The following is a 19,425-nucleotide window of genomic DNA, read 5'->3' on the forward strand; positions in this document are numbered from 1 at the left end:
TGAATATGAAGATAGAAGAAATTTATGGAAGATGGAAAAGAAGCCTAGAAGATAACACCTAGACGTCACAGGGAAGGGAGAATTGATGTATTAAATGTTTGTCTTAAAAAATAAAAAAAAATTATTTTAAAAAAAGAAGAAGTTGTGGGTGCTCCATCACTCGAGGTTTTTCAAGAAGAGACTGGACAGTCACTGGACAGTCTGAAATGGTATAGGGTCTCCTCGAGCAGGGGGCTGGACTAGAAGACCTCCAAGGTCCCTTCTACCTCTGTTATTCTATGTTCTATGTTGCGGGAAGTCAGTTTAAGCTGTTCACTGAAAAAGGGGGTCCTGACAGACCCATTCAAATCAAAATGCCGAGGAGGAGGAGCAGGAGCTGGGAATAGTGGCCGTATCCTGAGCCCATAATACTCCACCTCTGTGCTTCAGAGGAGGAGGCGGCGGCGGTGGCTGTGGCACTCCGCAGATCAAGGGCCCTCAGAGCGGCCAAGGACGCCCAGCGGGGGCCTTTCACCAGCCCCTCCGGCCTCAGGAGGAGGAGCACACTGGCTGCTCTGCCTTTGCAGGAGAGGCAGGAGGAGAAGCAGCCAAAACCAACAGTGAGAATAATGAAGCAACGGGCAGCTTCCCTCACTGGAGGTTTTCACCGGAGATTGAACCGCCATTTGCCTGGGATGGTCTGAGGACTCCTGCCTTGGGAAAACCTCCAAAATCCCTTCCAACCCAATGATTCTAAAGTGTGGGATTTGCTACCCCCTGAAACATCTCAGGCAACGCAAAACACCCGGCAGCCCAAGAAGTATAAAACGGGAGTTCTCTACAACCTACAGTGGAAGGACTGCTAAAGCCATTATGTAGGACAGACAGGCAGAAGACTAGCAGATGATCATGAACACCGACTTGCTGTCAAAAGACACAATGAAAAATGATTTCACAAAACACGAACAGACTTAACTGTAGTTTAAACTGAGCCATTGAAAAACACTAGGGAATTTCTGGAAGCTTCACCCTCAGTCACCAACAGACACATAGAGATAAATCACATTTACACACCATTCAAACGAGGAAGTAAAAAGAAGAGTTAAGAAGGAAATATAAAGACCAGAATACATCTTCTCCCAAAGCTGCCTATGGAGATTCTCAGACATTCAAGCCATGATTGTCCCAGTTCTGAAGCTTCTTGGATGAGAAGCAAAACATTTTCAAAGGAAAAAACCCAAGACAGTCCAGTTGCCTTCTGGAAAAAGCACTTCTGGTACTTCCCCAACAGCCAACGCTCAGATAAGCACCAGACAAACAGAAAATAATACCCTAAACCAGGAACTACCAAGGAGAAAACCACAACTCTACCAACACTATATAAACAGGGAGCAAATTCCACTTCTAGCACTGATTACTTGCACAATACTCTCAAAATCAAGATAAGCCATTCTCCTTTGTTTGGCTTTGGTCACACTCAGAATACTACATCCAGTTCTAGACACATCTTGGGAAAGATGCTGATAATCTAGAGTGAAGAAAAACGAACAAGGAGCAATTGGAGGTCTGGGTGGAGGATGTGTTTACCCTGGAGACGAAGAGATTGCTAGGAGACAGCTGTGTTTAACCATCCAAAGTGCTATCACTGTAGAAAAGGTGGGAGAGTTGCCCATCCAAGAGTCCAGGGAGGAAGCAAAGGTTTAGATTTCAACTGGACATCAGCTGTGGAAGCTGGACAGGCAACTGAACCAGATGTTTTCCAAGGTGCTTTGATGACCTTCTATAGCAGGAGTCTCCCACCTTGGCAACTTTAGCGCTCGTGGACTTGAACTCTCAAAATGCCATGCTGCCTGAGGAATTCTGGGAGTTGAAGTCCACAAGTCTTAAGGTGGAGAGCCCGACACCCTTTTAAGTTGCACAAAGGCCGTTTCCCTCTCTGTCCCTTCTCAAGACTAAACCTTCCTGGTTCCTTTCATGGGCTTCGTCTCTAGTTCCTGATCAACCTGGTTGCCTTTGTCCGACTTCTTTCGCCTTCTCTGTATCCTTCTTAGATAGCGGAGCCCATAATTCTCGAAGAGGGGATCTGAGCGATGCAGAATACAACGGGGAGGCAGAGGGGCAGGAGGAGGCAGGGCATCTCAAGAGGCTTCCAAGTTCTAAGAGCAGGAAAAGAGCTGAAAAAGTGGACGCTGCCCTTTGAAGCTGGCCTGAAGGCAATATTCAAGAAATGTGAGATAAAAAGGAGCCCACTGCTCCAAGACCCATTCTCCGGGGCCCCTGGACACCACCCTCGGACTCAGTCCTGGGTCACTCTGGAAAAGGCTGACCGCAGCACAATGAGAACAGCGACATTTGTGCGCTGTTAAAGAGTATTTGTGGCACAAAGGAATCCAGCCAGCAGCAAAAAGCTGTCAACAGCCTCTGCGTGGAGTTCAAAGCTCAAAGCAAAAGGGCAACCCTGAATCGTCGCCCTTCACAACCCCAGTACAATCTGCAGCTGCCCGGACAGAGGAAGGGGCGTTCTGCGACCTCGACAGCATCCGAGGCAAGATGGGCCTGTAACAAGCAAGACTCCAAAGGGCCCCTTCCTCATGTTATAGGAACCACAATGGGCAGGGTGCAGCAAAGCCATCCTAACGACACCCCACATGTGCTCTCTGCATCCAGGGTGATGGGGGTGGAAGGCCTGAGGCCTTCTGGGTCATATCAAAGAGGCATCCATGTAAATCCCAGGTCCATCAAGGGGACCAGGCCCAAGGAGGAGGCCTTGCAAGGACTGAGACACGCAATCCACAGTCCTCGGGGCACCTTCTAAGAGGTCACCAAGACTGGATCCCGTGAGAGATACCAGCTTTGCCAGGGTGGGGGCTGCTCAGCGGTGGAGGGGATCCAGGATGCACCTGGCAGATTTCCTGTTCCTACATTGAAAAAATGCAAAGCCAAACAAGTTTTCTAACCCCAAATATAACCCTTCCCGCTCAGCACTGGCTGCAAAAGAGCATCTGCAATTAATCCCTCCAGGCTTTTCTAGTCTGCAGCTACTGAGGATTTTGGGAAAGAATAGAAAAACCAAGCCGGGTTATTTGAGGGACCCCCATCTCCGGTGGTTTCCGCTTGACTGCCTGGCAGAGTGGCACCCTCCACATAGCTCCCATCTACCAAGGGCAGAAAGGGCCTTCTCCGCCTGGCACCTGGAGTGAGCCTCCCTCGAGATCCAGACGGTGCTCTTGGAGGTCCCCAGGCCCTTCTCCCAGGCCTTGCGGCTGCGCCAGGCACTTGAGAGAGATTGGAGCTGCTCGTTTTTGAAACCGAGTCTTGCAAATCAAACTGTGCTTCTCTCTTTACCTCTGATCTGTTTAAATTCATTATAGCCACCCAATTCCTCCAGTGCTAATGAGCCTCCGCCTCTTTCCCTGTGAGTCAGGGAGGAACCACTCCATTTAGATGGTTGCTCCATGAACTATTTTACAAGAAAAAACAGTCCAGTTGCCTGAAAAAAGCACCGTTGAGACAACTTTGGCCTGGATGACTTAGAAAGCCTTAGCTAAATGCTTCATGCAGGGAGCTGTTTTTTGCCTAAACCTGGTTGTGTGCAATTTCGTAGCAAACCTGATTTATTTTCACATCAATTGCATACAATACGGAAAGACCTGGCTGAATGTTTTTAGAAGAGACGAGAATTTCCTGTAACGGCAAAAGGAGGAGGAGGAGGAGAACAGGAACCTGGTGTGAAATTCGCACAGGAAGATGCTTAGTCTGGCTTTTCAGTCTGAGCTAGGAAATACTGCAGCCCCTTCAGCGAAGGCTTCATTGGGGGTCCCTTAATTTGCTAAAATACAAATGATTTGGTCAGGCTGAGCTTCACATCTTAGCTCACACTCCAGTTTTAGAGAAATCTGCCAGGGAACCAAACCTTCCTTTGGCTTATCTGCTTATCGCTGTAAGCAAAGGCAGCATCTCTTTTACTTTTTATTTATTAAATCCCTCTGCCAATTTTCCCGACCAGGTGTCTCTGGGTGGCTTTTCCCAGCCTCTGTTCAGGTTGGAAACGCTCCACTGCTCTGCTGGAGGCACTGAGTTTGCCGTCCACTTGGCAGCAGCTCGGTGGAGCCCAGAAAGGAAGGTGGGCTCCAGAGGCCTTTTTCAGGACCCCCAATGCCCCACGGCCAAAGCCCCAGGGGAAGCTGTGGGCCCCGCTCGACTCCCAAGGAAATGGAGCCACGGAGGCTTTGCAGCTGCTCACCCTGTGCGATAGTTAAGCACACCGGAAGGGGAGCGACACCACGGCTGAAGGAAATACGAGGCAATTCCCCTTTCTCTGCACAACCGAGGGGGAGTTACAAGCTGTGGAGCTCTCTTCAGCGGCTACTCCAGGCAAGCGTGAATTAACCTCCCCCTCCTGCTCTCCTAGGCGGCCAGGGTGTGAAGTGCGGCAGCCCAGCTGTGGCGCCACGTTTTCTGTGAAGGTAGCAAGTTGGCAGAGAGGCCCCTTTCTGCACACAGGAGCCCCTTCCCAGATCCCGCTGGGCACTGCCATCCTCCAGGGGAAGCAACGGGGTCTTTACCATTCATGCCAGCGATACTTGCACAAAAGACTGGAAACCCTTGGGATTTGGGCGGCATAGAAATGCGAAAAATAAATAAATAAACAAACAAACCTCATTTACAGAAAGAAGTGAAAAGGCGATTTCTGGAATTGCCAATTTAAAAAAAGGCTGAACAGGAGACCGAAGGAATCCCTGTGGTGTAACCTTAAGCAGGGAGGAAGAGTAACGCTCCTTTGTAACGGCTGCAGAGGAGATTGGAAGTCCCGGCCCTGTCTTTTCCTTTTAGGGTATTTCTTTAATTGCTCTCTGCATTTTTCCTATCTAAGTTCTCTTTACACACTTTTATGTTTATCTTTTGTTTATATCAGGGCTTTCCAAACTTGGCAACTTTAAGACTTGCAGACTTCAACTCCCAGAATTCCCCAGCTCCCCCAGTCTTACAGTTGGGCCCCCAGGGTCTCTATAAAAGCCCCCAGTAAAAGGGGGGGGGCAAGGCGGCCCCCGGGCATTTCCAGGCAGGAGAGCAGAGCCCTTTGGGGGAGGGGGAGGGGCGCAGGAAAGCAGCCCAGAGGAAGGAAGGAAGGCGGGGCCAGCAGGCGGGGGGGGGAATTCTGGGACCCCCAAGTCCATCCGTGGCCTAGAGACCCCCCCCACCCCCACTTACTCTTGACGCGGGACTCGGCCATGGTCCGGGCTCCGGCTGGGCAGCTGCCGCTCCGAGTCTGGCCGGGCAAAGCGGGGAGGGCGCGGGCGGCGGAGCCAGGCGGGTCCCGCTAGAGGCCTCAAGGGCGCCCTGCGACGCCTTCCGAGCGCCCGGGGAGTGTGGCGGGGCCGCCCGGCGCCAGGGGCATCCTCCGACCGCCGCAGCTTCTGGGAGGGAGGGAAGGCTCGGGGCTGGCGCGGCTTCTCTCCTGCGGCCCCCCCGCTCCTGCCCAGCCCAGCCCAGCGCAGCGCTCGCCTCCTGCGGGACAGAAGAGAGAGAGAAGCGCCGCTCAGCCGCCAGGAGGACACCGCCGGCAGCCCCTGCCTCCCGCTCCCTCCCCTCCCTCGCCTCCCCACCTGCCTCCCCCTCCCTGGCCTGCCTGCCTGCCTCCGTTGCTGCTGCTGCCGCTGCTGCTGCTGGCGGGACCGGGACGGCCGCTCACTCACCTGGGCGGGAGCAGCGCTTCCGGGTCTTTAAGGCCACGCCCTCACCTGGGCAGCCCCGCCCACGCCCCGCCCCCCTGGCTCCTCGACCTACCAGCGCAAGAGCAGCTCCGCCGCGGGCGCCGCCGGGGAGGGAGACGGGCGTCCGAAGGGCCGAGGGGCGCCCAGTTGGAGAAGCGGCGGCTTCGGGGCGCCACCCCCGTTGACTTGCAGCGGCAGTCCGTCGCTACCGCGCCTGCGCCAACCCGCCCCCGCCCCTCGGAGATCCACTAGTGTCTCGTGACGAGCCCGCCCCTGGAGGCCGCCAAGCCCCGCCCCCGCCCCGCCCCTCCGCGGTCTTGGGCGGGGCGGGCGCTGCAGGCTCTGCCCGGGATCCCCTGGTGGCCTCCCGTCCCTGCGCCAGTCAGGCGCGCCCTTCGCCCGGCGGGGGCCCCGGCTCGCCTCGGCTCTGCGCGGCTTATGTCGGCCGCGGAGGAGGAGAAGCGCCCCCGCTCCCCGGCCGGCCGGCGGCTCCTTCGGCCCCGGGAGGACGGCGGCCCCTCCTGCCCGCCGGGACCCGAAGGGGCGGCGGGGCTGCGCTGCTCCACTGAAGGCTGGCGGGGTCCGACCGCCTCTTCCGTCCCGCAGGGCCGCGGAGGCTTCCAGCCCGAAGGCAGCGGCGCCTTCCCGCCAGGAGCCCCGGCTTCGGCAGCAACGCCAGCGCTCCGCCCGGCGGGAATGAAACGGGGCCCGGGACCGGCGTTGCGGAGCTGCTGGGGGGGGAGGGAGGGGAGATGCCGAGCGGCCTCTGCGGGAAAGCGCCGGTTCTGGCCGCCTTTCCCGGGGCTGCCCCACCGCCCTGCCTGCTTCGGTCCCTGCCGGGGCTTCCCGGTCCCGCTTCTCGGCCCGAGGACCGGGGCTGCTGCTCCGGAGCCTCGGATGAGGAGGCGCCCCAGATGTGGCTCGGACCTGCCCCCCCCCCGCCTTTGCCTTGGGGGCCCCTGGCGCTCTGCAAGCGCTGCCTCGCTTCTCTGCTTCGGCTCCTGGGCGCTGGGAGGGGGTCCGAACGGGGCCAGCAAAGCTAGACGGAGCGTGATCGGAGGGCGGTGCGTTGCCTTGAGCCAGCCCAGAATAGCCGAAGGGAAGGTCCCCCGGCGCCCGTTTGTTAGCCGTTTGGTGTGGCGTCTCTGGACGGCCTGGTTTCCCGAGCGGGACTTCCGGCTGTGCCTCCCCCTCCCCACAAAATCCATCCCGTGCCGATATGGCCTGAGCCGGTTCTGCCTCCCGAAGCCTCCAACCTGCCTTACTGGTTCCGTAGAAGACAATTAGCGTGACTTAAGCTCAGCCCTTTGACTTCAGATCTGCAGTCTTCTACCAGGGTCGCTTTTTTGGCATGAGCTCTTGGCTGTTGGCCTGTTTTAGAAGTGCTGTATGTTTCCCCCAGACGAGGCATGCAGAGTCACCTGGCCCAGCCTCTTGCTAAAACACCTTCCAACTGTCACCGAGGTTTGGAGGTGGGTGGGGTTGCAAGGGAGCAGGGGTCTCCCTCTCTTTTGCTCTCTGGCATTCAAGGACCACAGCCTTATGGCCAGGTGACCACTGCCCGCCTTAAGCCTCCGCTTGATGTCCGTGCTCTGTCTCTCTAGCTCCCAGCCTCTAGGTCAGTGATGGCTAACCTTTTTGCCGTCGTGTGCCAAAAGCAGGGGGAGTGGGGGGGGTGTCATGGGTGCGGGTGCCCACATTCATAATTCAATGCGCCCCACCCTTCCGCGCATGCTCATGAGGCCCCCCCCATTTCCCCCTGCTTTTGTCACACGATGGCACGGTGGGCCCAGTAGGCCTGTTTTTTTCCCCTCCCCAGGCTCCAGAGGCTTTCTAGGAGGGCAAAATCAACCTTCCCCATCCCCCGGAAGGCCATAAACAGCCAGTTTCCCGATCTCCGGTGGGACCGGAAGGCCTGAAAATTAGTTGGCCGGTGTGTGCATGCACACTGGTGCTGAGCTAGGGCAACACTTGCGTGCCCAGCAAAAATGGCATAGGTTTGTCATCATGGCTCTAGGTAATGAATGATATAACAAGAGTTGGAAGGGACCTTGGAGGTCTTCTAGTTCAACCCTCTCCTTAAGCAGGAGACCCTCTACCATTAGGGACTATCTTACCTGAACTGCTCTGTACCCTCAGATCCCCCCCACACCCCGGTCACCCAGGGCTGCTCTCTCCTCTCTGTCCCCTGCCAGGCCTTCCCTTCTAAGGTCACCCAAAGACCACCTCCTCTCAATGTCCCTGCAGCAAGGACCCACTTTCCAGCTCTCTCACCACCCCAAGTTGCCATCCTCTGCCGGGGGGGTGGGGGGGGGCTGGGCAGAGTGGAGTGGGAGGATCATTTCCTCCACACGAGCCTTTTGACCGATGCATCCATCATGCTGGGGGTTTGTGTTGAGCTTGTGATTTCTTTCACGTGTGCCCAGCCAGCCGGGTTGCACGATTCTAAATTCATATTTTCTCCCCAGGTGCAGAACTTGACACTTGTCCCCGTTAACTCACATCCTGCTTGTCTCACCCACTTTTCAAGGCTGTCTTTCTAAACCGCCTTCTCCTCTTCTCAAGTGCCAGATCCCTTCCCATCTTCCCATGGGACTCCTGACAGATTTCCCTGCCTTTGCAAGGCTTCCGGAGAGGTTCATAAAAGGCAGTACTCACAGATTAGCTCATCCCCTGAGGTGTGTCCAGATTAAAGATTTGGGTGCACAGAGCCCCGGTGCAACTCTGCAGCTGCCCATGCCAACCTTTGGCCTCAGCCAAGCCAGCCACAGGAGCAGGTTGGTATAATGGTGAAGGCATTGGGCTAGGAACCGGCAGATGGTGAGTTCTAGTCCTGTCTTTTGTACAAAGCCCAGTGAGTGACTTTGGGCCAGTCATTCTCTCTGAGCCCTAGGAAGGAGGCAATGGCAAACCCCTTCTGAAAAACTGTGCCCAGCGGTCTCTGAGAATCAGACACAACTGGATGGAAGGGGGGAATAGCCAGGCAGAGGGTGGTTGACTTTCTCCATCCAGATTTCTTGAACAGCTCATCTTGGGCTGGGATTGCAGAAAGCACAGAATCCTGGTGTTCAAGCCAACCGCGGGGGCTGAATTTGAACACCAGGACCAGAGAGGACCCATCCCAGTTTAGCAAGATGTATAAATCCAATCTGTGACTCACCCGGCCTCTGTGAAGCTCTGCCCAAGAGGTGCTCCCAAGGCCTCTGTGCCAAGGGCCCTTCGGCCAGCAGGGGTGGGGGTGGAGACCCAGTGCAGCGATGGGCCCCCCACCCGAGATCCGAAGTTCTACAACTGCTTGTTGTGCCTCGGTTCTAGAAGGCTGCCTCTGGAATGCCTGGGCCAGCCGGTCACTGTGGAAACTCCTCTGTCCAGAGCAACAAGGAACCCCTTGGACTGCCACTCCTTGTGCTTGGCCAGTGGCAGCACCCACCCACCCAGAAGATGAGAAAGGCACCGTGCTAAGAAGGACCCACACGCTGTGCTTGTCCCCCTTGCAGAGCTGATGTGTTTGTCTGAACTGTGCTTCTGCCGGCCTCTCCCCCAGCCCTGCGGCAGCCCCTCCTCCAGCAGCCCCCTCAGCCCGGCCGCCGGGCCATCCCCTCCTGGGCCAGTTCGGGGCCATGAAGAGCTTCTCGAAGCGCGAGGCCGACAGGAGGACGTTCTTGGAGCAGGTCCGGGAAAGCAAGGAGAATGGCTACCTCCTCTCTTCCAAAAAAATCGGGTCGGGGGCTTTCTCCAAAGTCTATCTGGGTTACGCCACCCAGGAGAAAATGATGCAGAACTACAAGCTGGCTTCAGACCTCAGGAATAAGCGGCACTCTATGGTGAGCCCCGGGAGGGGGAGGAGGAGGAGGCTCAAGGGAGTGGGAGGGGCTGGCCCAGATGAGGCTGCCCTCCTGCTTATGCCCCACTGCCATCTCTCCTGCCATTACCCGCTTTCTCTCAATAGCTGATGAAGGCAGATTTGATCTGGAGCCAGTTATGTAATATTTTAACATATAATGGAAAGAGAAGAGTAGAACAACGGGGAGGAGGGGGGGTGGACTCAGAAGTGGGGCGGGGGCACTGTTGGACCTCCCAAAGAACTCGGTTGGGACCGATCCTCCCAGAGGTCTCTCTGTGAGCCACTGACAGTCAGCACAACTCAATGGCACCTGTTCAGTCTGATGGAAGTGTTTCCGGCCATTCAGTAAATGAAGGTGGTGCTGCTGCCCATCATTCTTGGTTAAAGCTCTCACTTCCTGCCCCTGCGGACTGGCTCTCCCTTCCCCTTCAAGATCCTCCTTCCAAAAGGCCGCCTTGAACCAAGTGCTTTCAGGACTGAGATCCTTGATTTCCAGATCCTTCTCCCAGCCCTTTGGCCAAGGTGGGCAATTAAGGTGGAATGGAAGGCCTCTTGAAGGGGGTGCATGTCCACCACAGAAGAATTCTCACGTAAAGGATTCTAACGGGGTCCCCCAATTCTGTGGTGCTGGGAACCACCATTTCAAATTGAATTTCAGGTAGTCCTACAGCTTCAGGAACCTGGCCAGAATACAATTTCATTTGGGTTACAGGTAACCCCTGCCTTATAACCATTCATTTAGTGACTGTCCAAAGTTACAACAGCATTGAGAAAGTGACTTATCTTTTTCACACTTACAACCATTGCCGCATCCCCATAATTAAAATTCGGACACTTGGCAACTGGCTCATATTTATGACAGCTACAGTGTCCGGGGACACGTGATCCCTTTTTGTGATCTTGTGACAAGCAAAGTCAATAATGGGGAAGCCAGATTCACTTAACAATTACAGTGATTCACTTAACAGCTGTGGCAAGAGAGGTTCTAAAGTGGGGTAAAATTCACTTAACTGTCTCACTTAGCAAAGGAAATGTTGGGGTCAGTTGCAGTTGTGGGTTGAGGGCTGCCTGTACTCTTTCGCACAAGGGTAACTCACAGACCATAATTCTGCTTGGGGGGGCGGTTGGGTGGGGCTGACATCATGCAGTTTGATCCCCAGAATTTTACTGAACTCTTGGGCAACTTTATAAAAAGGCAGGAGAAAGATTAATCTATCAATAACTGTTATGCACATCAGGTCTTGTTAAAAAAGGAATCAATAGAAGTTATGAATTTTCATCTGCAGTTATTTTAGCCCTGGTGGACTTGATGCCCAGAATGGGAGGGGGGCTGCTTCTCGGCATGCAAAGCCCCCTCAGAGGCTGTGTTGAGCTTTCCCACCTGTCCTGCTGGGTCAAGAAGGAATCATTTTAGGCTTTGGCTGTAGTGAGGGCAGCAGAGGGAACAATGCCCCAGAATGAACCATCTGCTACTCGGAATTATTTTCTGTCATTGGCGTGTGATGAGGTGCTTTTCTGTAGATGTTTTCATCCGAATTGTTCTGCAGGGGGCATCAAAGAGTTTCAGTGGCCATTTTTGTTGCTTCTCTGAACTCCCATCCCAGATTCTTTGAATAGAATAGAATTCTTTATTGGCCAAGTGTGATTGGACAGACAAGGAATTTGTCTTGGTGCATACGCTCTTGGTGTACACAAAAAGAAAAGATATATTGTCCAGTCCCTCTGGCCCTGACCTGACCTCAGCCTGCCTTCTCCCCGGGTTCATCATAATTTTATCTGTCCCGCTGATCGATGGTCCAGAGATTGATGAGTTGCCAGTTTATTTCCAGGTGCAATTCGAAGCAGTGAGGTGGACATGGCACAAAGCCAGCATGGATTGAATTTGGACCCCCAGAGAGCGCCTGCAGGGCGATGAGGGGCTTGGACACCATGAATGTCCCCTGCAGGAATCCTGCCCAGGGAGCTTTTACCCAAGTTTGGGATGACCTGCTGTCCCACACACTGGTCACTGCAATAAGGTCGTGGTCATTTTTCATATAAAGAGGATTATTGTGTCATATTTTTTGCTACTCGTAAGCTGCTTAGAATCAGATGACTGAAGTGGCATAAAAGCATTTAAAGTAAACGAATCTGTTACATCGCGTGGTGTTAGAGGTGGCTGATGATGTGATCACACAAGTCCACAGTGGCTGGAGATGATCTGACTGGAACAGGAACGTCCCAGGTGGTAATGGATCAGGGGAGAGAGGCAGATTGGGGATCCTGCCCACCTGTGTCAATGGTGGTTCTTTCCAGATCCCCAGAGGCTGGAGTAGATCCATCCTGATCCCAGGGCACACAAAGGGAAGGAAAGGGTCAGTCATCTTCTGCCCTGGCATTTTGCAGGGAGTGAGAAGCAGGCAGGGAGCAGCTGCTCCAGGGAGATGGACGGACTGGCCCCGCAGGGGAAAATCCTAGCAGAACCAGAGGGGAGCTGGCCTTGACTGCTCCGCTGCTTCTTCATAATTTAAAACAGGGGTCTCCAAACTTGGCAACTTTAAGACCTGTGGACTTCAACTCCCAGGTCTTAAAACAGTCCAGCTGCCTTTTACACGCACACGTATGCTGCTTGTATGCAGCAGGAGAGATCGCTCTCTTACACCGGCCCCTTTGTGAGTATCCTTTGGTTCAATCGGGGATGGCTTTGCCACCTTCCGTGCCAGAACGACTGTGCAAAAGCTGGAGGCCCATTGGAAGAGAGAGGCAGCCAGCAGCCTGCTCTGCCGGAGACCCTCCCGCTACCTGGTGCGGCCACCTGAACTGCTGATGCTTATTAGCATAAGGTGTGTGTGTGTGTGTTCAACTGACAGATCAGGAACCTCTCCAGAAGGTGGTTAAATGGGCTGCTAGTGCCACAGCGGCTAAGCTTTTAAACTGCTTAAATATTTTGGTAATTCGTTTTACTGTTGAAACTGATCGCATTCCATTCTGATTATTTTAATATGATCTCTTGTTTCTTCTCTTTTTCTGTTGCTCCAAATGCTTTGTTCTGGGGCCGCCGAAGCCAATGCGATGCTTCCACACCCTGGTTAGGAAGGTCCCGCAGGGTCGGTGGCGCAGTGTTCCTCAGCCCTGAAGCTCCATGGCCAAGGACTCTTCCCAGCGCCCGCTTCACGCTCTGCTTCCTCTTCCCGCAGGTTGCTATAAAGATAATTTCAACAGCAGAGGCACCTGTGGAATACACCAAAAAGTTCCTTCCAAGAGAAATCTACTCCCTGAATGTTACTTACAAGCACCTAAATGTGGTGAGTCTCTGCAGGGGAACCCCCTACCCTGATGGGCCTCCTCTGAGTAAAGCACCCCAACACCACAAGTGCTCAAAAGTGTGTCTGAGAGCCCCCAACGGCAAAAGGGGCAGCGTGTGCAACACAAGATGGGATCCAATTCGCAGCATTGTATGCGTATGTTCTGAAAAAGCCAGAAGGGAGCCTGGGGTGTGTCAATACAGCCACCAAAGGCCTACAATAGTAGCTGCCTTTGCTGGATCCCATAATGAGGCATCCCGAGCACCAACAGGCCTGTTGTCTGCTTGCTCGTGACAATCCTTCTTCACCCATTAACTGCAGAACAGGGATCAGAACGGCTGAGTGGCTCCCATAAATTGGAAGCCCAGGATCAGAGGCAAACTGCTCCCACTTGCCCTCGGGGCCGCTTTACACTGCTCATTTGCCTCCAGACAATATCCAGTTATACCAGACCTGGGCGTTTCACTGGCCCTGGGCCACATCCGGCCCCTTGGCTGTCCCCTTGGGATCCCTTTTATTTTGAAGGCAACGGCGATTTTTTTGCAATGTACCCATGTGAAGAGGCAGAGGCGTGCAGGCTACGCCTCTTCACAGCCCTCTTCCTTCAACCCGCCAACAGCAATCCACGTTTCTCATGTGGGAAAACTAATTGCCCGTCCAAGTTATGCCCACTGCACACGCGTGTCACATGATCTTTCAGCAATGTTCTCCCCCCAGCCCCTCTCCCACCACAGCTTCCCCTGAGATAGCCCTACATGGCATGGGCCCGGGGTACTTGCAGGACCACTCCTACCGGCCTCCCACCGCCCAGCGCGGTCACATAGGACTGCCCTCCTCCGGGTGCCAATCGGCCAGACAATGTCGGCTGGTGGCCCCCAGGATGAGGGCGTTCTCACTGGCCGCACCGACCCTCTGGAATGAATTACCCACCGGGCTTCGGACGGCCCCCGACCTCCGCGCTTTCCGCGCTGAACTGAAGACATGGCTTCTTCAGCAAATTCCCTGATCTGTTATGAGATTTTAGTTGCTGGGGTTTTTACATTTGGATGTTTTTAGTTTTATTTATTGTTATATGTCTTTTATTCTGTGAGCCGCCCCGAGTCCTACGGGAGAAGGGCGGCATAGAAATCTAAGAAATAAATAAATAAATAAATAGTCCTGGTGCTGCTGGTCACCTAATCAGCAACGTTTTGCCAGGGGAAGTTGCTGTCCTGTCTTGGGCTCCAGCAGGCCATGAAATCCAGTAGGGGAAAAGGTTCCTCCAAGGCCAGAAGAACATCTTGTGCAGAAGATGGAGAAGAGACGGATTCTCTTCCGTGATAGCTTCCTGGGTGCTCTGCCAGCAAGCAGTCACTGAAGAGAACACAACTCCTCTGTCCTTGTGTGAAGAAGTAACCTCCTCATTGGACTAGAAGCCCTCCAAGCTCCCTTCCCACCCTGTTATATTCTGCTGCTGCTGCCTGAACCCCCAAAGCAAGAGGGATTCTGGTGCATCGGAGCATCAGGGCCGCATCGCTATGCCCCAGGAGGCCAGTGTGGAATGAGGGGAAGGCCGGGGGCTTCCTGATTCCATGCTCAGTGAAAGCTCGGCTGTCTTGTAGATCCAGCTCTACGAGATGTATCGGAACAGCAAGCGCACCTACCTGGTGCTGGAGTTGGCCTCCCGGGGGGACCTCCTGGAGCACATCAATGCCACATCTGACCGGAGGGAGTACCCTGGCCTGGAGGAGGAGGAGGCACGCAGGCTTTTCCGACAGATTGTCAGCGCTGTTGCCCATTGTCACAATGTTGGCATTGTCCACAGGTGAGACGAGTAGGCGGGCAGAAGGAAGAGATGCATGGCAGGGTGAGGGAGACGCTGGTATGTGCCAGATGTTCTCTGGGCCCAGAAACCTCTCCAGATCAGCAGCAGACGGTGGTCCCGGACTGGTTGGCATCCTCTTGGGAACCATAGCCATGGGGGGAGGGGCAGGCAGTGAACACAGTGAAAGAAGCAACCGCAGGCAGCACAATTCCTGTTGCTCAGGGCTAAAATCTTGAGCGGGACTCTTGAGAAGCCACAGAGGGGCAAGATCATTCTCTCCCTCTAATGAGGGAGCAGCAATCTGGTCCCAGCATATCAGCCCATGGCCTGGAAATCTCTATGCAAAAAAGAATCCCACATAAGGAGGAAGAGCATCGCGGAGCGCAGGTGGCACCCAGAGGTCATCTCTTCTCCAAATTGTTTCATGTAATATAGACAAATTTACAGATAAACGGGAACTTTATCAACTCTGACTGGGAGACAAACTGCATTAGTGGAAGATTCTAGTCTAGTATTTGTTGAATTATTTCTTGGAACCCACTATCAGAAATGTTTTAAAAAGCTCAGAAATTCAGGGCAGCTAGAAGGATCTCTTTATGCCAGAGAGGAGTTAAGTAGTCAAATTTGAATTGTTTTAAAAAGAATTCTGTGGTGAATCTGACTTCACAGGAGTAGAGTCAAGGGTTATGGATAAGTCTAAAGGTAGCTCTCCTTTGCAACCACAGCTGAGCCCAAAATTTTGGTCGCAAGGCATTATGGTCATAAGCCAAGTCAACACGTAACCACTGGATTATATGATTATTTTTGCAATGGTCATGAAGCAAGATTATTCAGTGGGCAGCATCCCATGGATTCCAGCACCTGAGAAGTTGCAGTGGGAAAGAAACCCCTCTTGGCCACATTTGAAGATGCCCGCTAGGCAGGGGTGACCCAAATCCTGGGCCAGACTGTCCCTTGTCCTGGCTGGAATAAGCAAGGGAAGAAGCATCCATGCTGGTCAACAAATGGGACTCTTCGTCTTCCCCCACAGAGATTTGAAGTGTGAGAACATTTTATTGGATGAACGTGGCTTCATTAAACTGACAGGTGAGTTTTCTTCCTGGGAGGGAGGAGAATGGGATGGCCTCGTTCTGCCACCTGCAGAATAAGGGAGCAGGATTACAGAACCGCACAGAGCAGCCCCAGGGGTCAAGGTGGCACCCTCCCCAGGTAAGCCCAGAGAATCTGGGCTTCCTACATCAAGCTGTCTTTAAACGCAAGAGCGGCTCTTTCAGGCAAAGAGATCAGAGCCTGCAGCTTCTCCTTTCAGCAGGCTCTGATCTCCCACCTGGCCGTTTGCAAGGCAAGATCCAGGCCCAAAGGAAGTTAATTAGGCCGTGAAGTGCTGTAGACTTGGGGAACATAGAGGCACCCTAATCCTCCTCACCAGCCTAGCTTAACATCTCAAGAGTTCAGTTATCATCTCAGGACAGGACAGCAGCCTCCCAGTATCTGAGGGGTTGCCCCAAAGAGGAGGGGGGTCAGTCTATTCCCTAAAGCATCTGAAGGCAGAAGAAGCAGCAACAGAAGGAACTAATCAAGGAGAGAAGCAACCCAGAATTAAGGAGAAATTCCCTGACAGAAGAATTCCACCTCTGGTGGAACGCTTGCCACCAGAGGTTGTGGGGGATCCATCAACGGCTGTCCAATCTCTTCTTGAAAACCTCCATCAAACCTCTCTTTCAAGAAGAGATTAGACAGCCATTTCTCCGGAAGTGGTCTAGGGTCTCCTGCTTGAGTAAGGGGTTGGACTAGAAGACCTCTAAGGTCCTTTCCAACTCTTGTTATTCTGTAATGCTGTTATTCTGAGTTTCGCCTAGACCTCTCTTCCACTATTGTTTTATTGGTCTGCATCCTGCCAAGCACCATTGTTTCTCCTAGTCTGCCCCTCTTATACCGGGGAGGTGGGGTGGGGGTGGGGTGGGGGTGGGGTGGCTGGGCTCAGGGCCCAGTGGAGAAGCTGACGGCTCCCCCTCCTTGCAGATTTTGGCTTTGCCAACCGCTACTCCTTGAAGAATTCACTGATGAGCACCTTCTGTGGCTCTGTGGCCTACACCGCCCCCGAGATCCTCATGAGCAAGAAATACAATGGGGAGCTGGCTGACCTATGGAGCCTGTAAGCACAGCGGGGGTGGGGCCAAATGTGACTAGGGCCCAGGCTGACCCAGAGGCCCCTCCTGACCCTCTCCTCTCGCGCAGTGGGGTCATCCTCTACGCCATGGTGACAGGGAAGCTCCCCTTCAAGGAGCGCCAGCCACACAAGATGATCCACGTCATCAAGCAAGGCCTCGCCTTCCGGCAGCCGATCTCGCCAGGTACGAGGGGACGTCTCAGCCCCCCCTGCCCCCAGGTGCTCAGCTGGAGGCAGGAGGGCTCCTCATCCCCATCTGCCCCGCCCACCCGAACGGGGAATGACACCGTCTGGGCCCTCAACTTGTGGCTGCACACAACAGCGTTGGTAGAGGACAGTGTGCCTCCTGCTGGCTCTTCCCTCTGCTGCCAGAGGGTGGGCTTGGCTCAGACCCACAAATGTCCCTGGTCCTTGACAACCCCCATAAAACCAGGAGGAAGTGAAGCCCAGGGACAGCAGCAGGGGAGAGGGGGAAGCTGGCCCTGAGGCAGTGGGACAGGGCTCTGGTCTGCTGGGATCCTCTATAGCCCCGGAATTCAGTTCTGAGGAGGGGGCTGCAGGGCCAGAGGATCAGAGAGGCTGCCTGGCTCTGGCCGGTCCTGCCATGACTCCTGGTGGTCATTACATTTGGTGGGAGCAGGAAGATCCTACAGCAAGTGCTCTCCCCCAGCCCCCCCCCAGTCCCTCTCTCCCCCTCAGCCAGCTATCATTCAGCAGCAGCTTCCTGGGGGGACACACAGTGCAGGGCCCCACAGCAGAGAGCCCCAGAGACATCTGACCACGGGGTGGGGGTGGGGGTGGGGGCGGAGGGGGCTTGGCTTGGTCTGTGCTTTGGAGCAGGTTCTGCCTGTGGGGCGTCACAGCCGAGAGGCAAAAGGAACTGCAAGCAGCTGTGCTGGGGAGGCCCTGAATTCCAGTCCCAAAAGGCAGCTGGGCTTCCTTGGCTTTTCCTTTGAAAATGTTTTGCTTCTAAGGAAGGAAACCTTTTCGAAGGGAAAAACCCAGAGACAGTCCACTTGCATCTCCATGCTCATCTAGCCCTGAATTCCAGCTGGGGGTCGCGGCGCCTCCCGGGATTGGCAGGTGGGAAGGGGTGGCCAAGCTTGTCTTCTCCCGCCCTCCCCCTCCCTGCCCCTCCCTCTCTCCAGAATGCCAGAATCTCATCGAGGGCCTGTTGCAGCTGAAGCCAGCGGCCCGCCTGGGGTTGCAGCAGGTGGCCACGCACCGCTGGATGCTCCCGGCTACCTCGGCCATCTTCCACCGGGTGATGAGCTCCATGGGAGTCCATCCGGAGTGCTCCCTGGGCCAAGAAAAGCCTCAGACGGCACCAGGTACCGGAGAGGCGTCCAGAGGGTCTCGTGTCCCCTGGCCGTCGAGTGCCAGCCGGGGGCGGGGAAGGTCGGGCTCGGCAGCGGCCCCACCCCGTGACCGGGCGCCCCCTCCCCTCCGCCCCGTCTCGTTGCAGGCGAGGTCGGCGGCCCCTCGGCCCAGCTGCCGGACCTCGAGAGCCCCGCCAAGAGCCCGGCCGAGGGCCCGGCCAAGGAGAGCAAGGTCCTGCCGCCCGCGCGCGCCTCCTCGGCCGCGGGGGCCTTCCCGCCCCGGGCCAAGGCCGAGAAGAAGAGCCCGCCGGTCACGCCGGCCAACTGCGTGCTGCAGCTGCCCTCGCCGCGCAAGACGGAGCGCCCGCCGCGCCTCTCGCTCTACCGGCCCAGCCTGCTGACCAGCCTGCAGCCCTTCCACCACCTGCCCAACTTCCGCAAGCCCGGCTCGGGCTTCTCGGCCAGCGCCTACGTGACCAGCAAGCGGCTCGGGGAGAAGGCGCCCGCCCGCGCCGCCGGCCTGGGCAGCGCCTCGGCCAGCCTCTCCAAGCAAGTGCACTCCCTCTACAGCATGACGCCCTGCCCGTGAGGCGCCCCCGACGCCCGGCCCGCTCGCCGCGGCAGCCACGCCCGCCCGGCCCGGGGCAGCGCTCGGCCCGACGCCGCCGGACCAGCCCATTAAAGCTTATTCAGAGTCGCCCCGGGCTGCTGCCTGCTGCGATGCGTGCGCCCTGCGGCGGCCCCGGACCTCAGAGGCGGCCGGCCAGGCCCCGGCGCCGCTCTCCGCCCGTCGGCACGCGCGCTTGTCCGCTCTTTCTGCATATACATCAGTGTACCGTTGCTTTGTGTGCGGCTGCTGCTGTCTGACGCCCGTTCTTCCTCCGCGGCCCCGACCACCCTGCGCTTGTCCACAGCAGCTGCTCCAGGCCCAGCCCCCCCTCCGCCCCCCTAAAGCCGGCTTTGTCCAGCCCCCCAGCTGCTGCCCCCTCCCAGCTTTCTCAGAAGGGGAGAGGGCTTTCCCTCATCCCCCCCCCATGGTTTGGGGGTCCCATCTAAGCCAGCCTGCCCCAAGCATGCCCCCCCCTTTAATTCAGGGCTTCTGAAACATAAGCATCCCTTCATGTGACCAAACATTCCCAACTATCCCTCCACAACCGCTTACGGAAGTTGTGCCTGGCCTTCTGTCTCCCCAGCTGCCACATACGGCCCACAGGACCCACCCAGGCCCTCTGGGATGGGGAAGGCAAGTCTCCAGCAGGAGGCCAACAGCAGAGGGGGGTCTTGGCTGGTTGGATTCCTGCCCTGAAAGCA

The 19,425-nt window shown here is 55.6% G+C and overlaps 2 protein-coding genes and 1 long non-coding RNA gene across 13 annotated transcripts in view; 1 reads left to right on the top strand and 2 right to left on the bottom strand.

The window, feature by feature from the left end:
• The window catches only part of MROH1 (maestro heat like repeat family member 1), a 33,230-nt gene extending 24,211 nt beyond the window's left edge, over positions 1 to 9,019 (bottom strand). For 5 of the 11 annotated variants that reach the window (XM_060682147.2, XM_034420001.3, XM_087891451.1 and 2 more), the window contains exons 1-2: positions 8,854 to 9,019; positions 5,191 to 5,487 (exon numbers count right to left, since the gene is read on the bottom strand). In XM_060682147.2, the coding sequence (XP_060538130.2) occupies positions 5,191 to 5,212 (22 nt within the window). In that variant the 5' untranslated portion in view covers positions 5,213 to 5,487; positions 8,854 to 9,019. Of the gene's footprint in view, positions 1 to 5,190; positions 5,488 to 5,675; positions 5,733 to 5,766; positions 5,947 to 8,853 lie in introns of those variants that run through there. The other 6 variants (XM_087891453.1, XM_087891448.1, XM_087891454.1 and 3 more) reach the window with 4 other exon arrangements.
• LOC117666943 (testis-specific serine/threonine-protein kinase 5-like) lies at positions 9,012 to 18,953 on the top strand. Its single transcript, XM_060682188.2, has 8 exons — positions 9,012 to 9,517; positions 12,714 to 12,821; positions 14,423 to 14,625; positions 15,656 to 15,711; positions 16,648 to 16,780; positions 16,864 to 16,979; positions 17,944 to 18,126; positions 18,261 to 18,953. Exons 1-8 carry the CDS (start codon positions 9,314 to 9,316, stop codon positions 18,701 to 18,703), a joined length of 1,446 nt encoding a protein of 481 aa, XP_060538171.1. The 5' UTR covers positions 9,012 to 9,313; the 3' UTR covers positions 18,704 to 18,953.
• Positions 12,462 to 14,537, bottom strand: LOC148114999 (uncharacterized). The gene is made up of 2 exons (XR_015733624.1): positions 14,465 to 14,537; positions 12,462 to 12,747 (listed from the first exon to the last, which is right to left on the bottom strand). It is a non-coding gene; the product is annotated as an uncharacterized LOC148114999 (long non-coding RNA).
• Positions 18,954 to 19,425: the final 472 nt, after the last annotated feature.

The sequence above is a fragment of the Pantherophis guttatus genome, chromosome 3 (genome assembly GCF_059756535.1).
Source record: "Pantherophis guttatus breed Tessera chromosome 3, ASM5975653v1, whole genome shotgun sequence".
NCBI lineage: Eukaryota > Metazoa > Chordata > Lepidosauria > Squamata > Colubridae > Pantherophis > Pantherophis guttatus.